General features: G+C 32.8%; 1 protein-coding gene across 1 annotated transcript; it reads right to left on the bottom strand.

Moving 5' to 3' along the window:
* Positions 1–2,225: 2,225 nt before the first annotated feature.
* On the bottom strand, positions 2,226–3,691 carry LOC106331229 (probable WRKY transcription factor 10). Its single transcript, XM_013769545.1, has 4 exons — positions 3,668–3,691; positions 3,011–3,198; positions 2,767–2,922; positions 2,226–2,610 (listed from the first exon to the last, which is right to left on the bottom strand). The coding sequence occupies exons 1-4, from the start codon at positions 3,689–3,691 to the stop codon at positions 2,226–2,228; spliced, it is 753 nt and encodes a 250-aa protein (XP_013624999.1).
* Between the last annotated feature and the right edge of the window lie 1,095 nt (positions 3,692–4,786).

Raw genomic sequence — 4,786 nt, 5'->3', positions numbered from 1 at the left:
GTTCATAAGTACAACAATTCCGGTCTTGGCGGGAAAAATTAATTTTGCGGTTTTGGCGGAAAAACTTAATTTTGCAGTTTTGACGGGAAAACTCGATTTTGCAGTTTTGGCGGAAAAACTCGTTTTTGCGGTTTTGGCGGAAAACTAGATTTGGTTTTGTCGGAAAAATTCGATTTTGCGTTTTGAAAAAAAACTCAATTTTGCGGTTCTGACGGAAAAACTCGATTTTCTGGTTCTGACGGGAAAATTTGATATCAAAATTTAAGCGAAAAAATCGATTTTACGATTTTAGCAGAAAAACTTAAATTTTAGAAACCCTAGGTTTTGTGACCGTTGGACAGTCCACGTCCTTAAAGCCCAAAACCAACAAAGACCATTTTCTTAATGGTCTCCTACATTTTGTCCAATAAAAACCAATGGGAAAATGAGTTTGTCCATATTAAGTCCGTTTGTATATGGACATGGGCAACCATTGGACGGCCCGCCCATTTGACACCTCTACTAAATACTCTTCTTTTATTTCACTTCTGCATTGATTTTCCTTTCTTCACAAAAGTTGTTTGTAATATGGGTTCATTAAAAGTTAAGTAATAAACAGAGCCCGGGCATGAAAATATGGGTCCCCTCCAAATTATACCTAAACAAAACAAAATAAGAAGAAGAAAAAATGGGCATGAAAATATGGGTCCTATCCAAATTATAACTAAACAAAACAAAATAAGAAGACAAAAATATATTTAACTTTGAATCTTTTAATTTTACATATTACTAAATTTTATCTATTGAATAGTTTATTAATTATAAAATTTTCAAATTAAATTTTTTTTTTCTCTTATATATCATGTTAATTCATTATTTCTACAAATTAATATATAAATATAATGTTTTGCAACAATTTGGGACTGTTAAATATGATAGAGTCTCATTAAAATGTTTCAACCCAATGGGTTCATGCTGGCTCTGGTTATAATACAAGGAATTCAAATGTAATACATATCAAACCTATTAGACTAATACAATATACAAATAGAGAGACACAAGGAAAGAAACACAATATATATATATGACAAGAAATCAACAACAACAAATTTTCTTCAAAATGATTCATTTTCTTTAATAATATGATCCATTATATATATAGACAATTAATGTCTTGATAGATAAGAAACGAAAAAACATTAAGGGTGTGACTGGTAACCATCATGGGAACAATAGGAACGGATAGGAAAGGAATGAGTAGGAATAAAATTTTAGAAATGATGAGGAATGATGGTTCCTTATCAAAATTAATGAGAAATTGATTTGTTCTATAATTCTCTACAAATAAAGGAATGAAAAGGAATGAAAAGGAAAACATATTCCTCATGAATGGTAAAAAGCTTAAGGAATGTTAAGTAACATAGTGTTCCTCCTCATTCCCTTGGTCACCGGTCACACCCTAAATGTATTTGAGTTATATCCAGCCACTTTGAATCTGTTAGTGAGGAGAATGCCTCAGACTCAAGTAGTGGCTGTAACCATAGAAATTTGAGAGTTTCTGGCAAGGAAAATATAACTAAGTACTGCAAAGCATAACAAGAATATTAAACCCAATTCAATTTCACACTTCCTCTCGCTTATTCGGATCAATGCCTCAGCAAGTCAATGGCTTGAAACTTAAGACTTCACACACTTCTTGTAAAGAAAAAAAATCAAAGCTAATCCCAAATACTTAATGGCTTGACTTCAAGGAAGATGGATATATATAATCAGGCATGTTACATACGACTCTATTAATGAAGTATAATATGAATCAGCACACAATATGATTGGTACAATCCATCTGTGCTGTTGACACGATTTAGTCTTATCCTTGCCGCCTGGACCGAGTCACTAACGATCGGTTTAAATTAAAAACTAGACCTTCAACCTAACCATACACATAAGTTAACGAAACACAAAGGCATGAAGGATTATTTAAAAAACAAAAAAAAAACTACAAAAACACAAAAAGAAATGCGAAATTATAATTTGTTTGTCTGAATTAACCATCTGACTGTTGGAAATTAAATAGGCCAACTTAAAGATAATATGCATTAAAAATCATAATGAAAGGGATGACTACAAGACTGTATATCTTGTACATTATTGTATATCACTAAGGATATAAAAAGGGTTTACATCATTTTTTGGTTATGGTTTTACCATCTAAAGGTTGACACAAAGGATAAGAAATAGACGATCCCTTATCCCCATGTATACCTATGTACCATCGGGTAGGCACGATCAATCTTCGGTTCATCATTCTGGTTGGCTGGTAAACTCGGCAGTTTAGAGAGTCCAGTCATATTGATTTGTGTCATATCAAGGTGTGGCTCGAACGAAGGAGAGAAAACCTGAAAGGCCGAAGAGGAAGAAGGTGGCCTGCCTAACCGAGGGGTTTTATTGCTAGCATCTTGAGACATTGAAGAACCTGGCCGCTTCTTTAGAAGGTAACACTTTCTGCGGTGAACTGGTGCAGCGTGCTCATGATTCCCATAGTATGTAATCACCAATGACTTCACATTGTCTGCTCTTCTCTCCACATGCTTCTTCACGTTGCACCCAACGAATGTGCATTTGTAGTAACTCCTGTGAAAACCATTTATACCAAAATAAATGAAAACCATTTATACCAAAATAAAAATATACATATTTAGATTAAGCATCGAATATCTAGGTTTTGCCCAAAGCGTGAGACTAATTTCGGAGTAAGCAAGCCTCTTGGTGAAACAAATATTATACAACCTCGCATTTGGGTTCCCCCTGATGAGTTTCTGACCATATTTTTTCCAGCTATAACCATCGTCAAGATTGTTTTCTTCACTTTCCATTTGAATTTTGACCCCTTCATTGTATCTGCCCGTTCTTATGGCTCCAATCATGTTTGATACGTCATCTTCCCTGCGAGAGAATTGTGTAATTTAGGTTAATTTAATAAAAATATTGAGTTTATTATACTATAGTTGATTATACGATGTTAACTTGGGACCTTCTTTTTGGAGATGAAGGTTCGACATTTAGAACATAACCAATGTTGGGATCTTCAGGAGCCTGATCAGCGTCCATCCGCTGATGAGGAAGACCGTTGTTGGATATCATCATTGTTGCATGATCGCCACCGTAATTTTCCACCATCTCTGGAGGCCCAATAATGGTAACTGAAGAAGGAGGGACAATCTGGAAAAAGAAGTAACCAAAGAAAATAAACAGTTAGGGTTTAGGATTGGTGTTTTCATTTCTTTTTCTTTTCCTCCTAGAAAGAACACTGAGATCTAACAAAATATAGTTTTATCATTCATAATCATATCTAGAGTTTGTATTCTACGGTGAAAATCAATTGTGAAAGTTAAAATATACTTTTCTTATGGAACATCATTTGTAAATTGATAAACGCAAACAGGTATGATAAAATATCGTGAAAAAGAAAATAACATATTATGTGATTACCGATAAATATTATATACTATTTCGTATATCATGATATCCAATTGTTTTGAAAATAACATACGTAACTATACTCCCAAGTATTTGTTCAATCATATGTTTTTTAATTTTGAAAAGTTCAGTCACATGTTCGTTCAACTATTTATCATATGATTATATATCACGTATTATAGAACAATCAGAAACATATATTGTTACTTACCTGTGAAGAAGAGTTAGAAAACATGTTTGGATATTGCAACAGTGCAGAGGGGCTGATGCTCTCTGTCTCCAGTGGTGGAGAGAAAACTCTGAAATGTTACGAGATACGTACATACAAACAAATAGATCGTCAGAAACGGAATATCTGTAAATAAATAGTTTATTTATAAATGAAAAGGAAAAACCTTTTATTTAGAGGAAGCTAAGCTAGCCCGAATCAAAGAATATGAGGAATTGAAGAAGATGATAAGAGAAGAAATGTGTGTATTGTATAGGAGAAAGTTGGTCTTTTTATAGTAAAACTCTTACCATTTTTTGACCGGGTGATTGTGGTCGAGGAGACGGGACTGAGACGCCAACACGTTTCAGGTTCGATCTATCTGCTGCACGAAACTAAGTCATAATTATCCTGGTCATCTAACACGGATATGAACCTATGCTTTAGGGTCCATTAGAATACTCGGAAAGAGGATCTATCCGTAGACTGCACCACCCCTTGGAAATTAATCTGGACCTCTCTATGGACCTGGGATATCCACACGTTAATCAAAAAAAAAAAAACTCAACCATTTTATTCTGGAAACAATAGATATGGTCAAACTTTCTATCATCCAAGTGTCAATACTTTAAGAGGCTTTTAATTAGATTTCTTTCGTTTTTGATATTGAGCAGTGTATATATTTTGGTTTGGGTTTATCAAAAGAATACCGAAAAGCTAACCAAACTATACAAAATTCAATTTTCTTTTCCTTTATTTTATATATATGAAGACAAAACTTCTGTCCTTAAAAATAATTAAATTAAGTAAATTAAATTATATTTGGCTAACTTGAGTTTATTTTTTGAAGACTAACATAATTTTATAATGATGTTTTGAATCTTTTCATAGAGAAATTTATTACATTGATTGTTTTATTCTGGTTTAGTTACCCAGACTACTTCAAGTTCTTCGAGTAATAGAATAGCCGTTGTCAAAAAAAAATATGATCATGTTTATGTTTATGTTTATGTTATGCTATATAATAAATAAAATAATTAATTATAAAAATAAATCTTTAGGATATTTATTGAAATATTGGGTTTACAATAAATATCATTGTAACTGGAACATTAAACTATT

Source organism: Brassica oleracea, chromosome C3, assembly GCF_000695525.1.
Source record: "Brassica oleracea var. oleracea cultivar TO1000 chromosome C3, BOL, whole genome shotgun sequence".
Classification (NCBI taxonomy): domain Eukaryota; kingdom Viridiplantae; phylum Streptophyta; class Magnoliopsida; order Brassicales; family Brassicaceae; genus Brassica; species Brassica oleracea.
The sequence above is the reverse complement of the archived record's forward strand: the minus strand, read 5'-3'. Positions and strand labels throughout refer to the sequence as shown.

Coding starts and splice junctions, on each gene's coding strand:
- LOC106331229 (XM_013769545.1), bottom strand. CDS start 3,691: ATGTTTTCTAACTCTTCTTCACAG. Junction 3,199..3,667: donor TTTCTAACTCTTCTTCACAG/GTAAGTAACAAT, acceptor TTCTTTTTCCAG/ATTGTCCCTCCTTCTTCAGT. Junction 2,611..2,766: donor AGGGGGAACCCAAATGCGAG/GTTGTATAATAT, acceptor TGGTTTTCACAG/GAGTTACTACAAATGCACAT.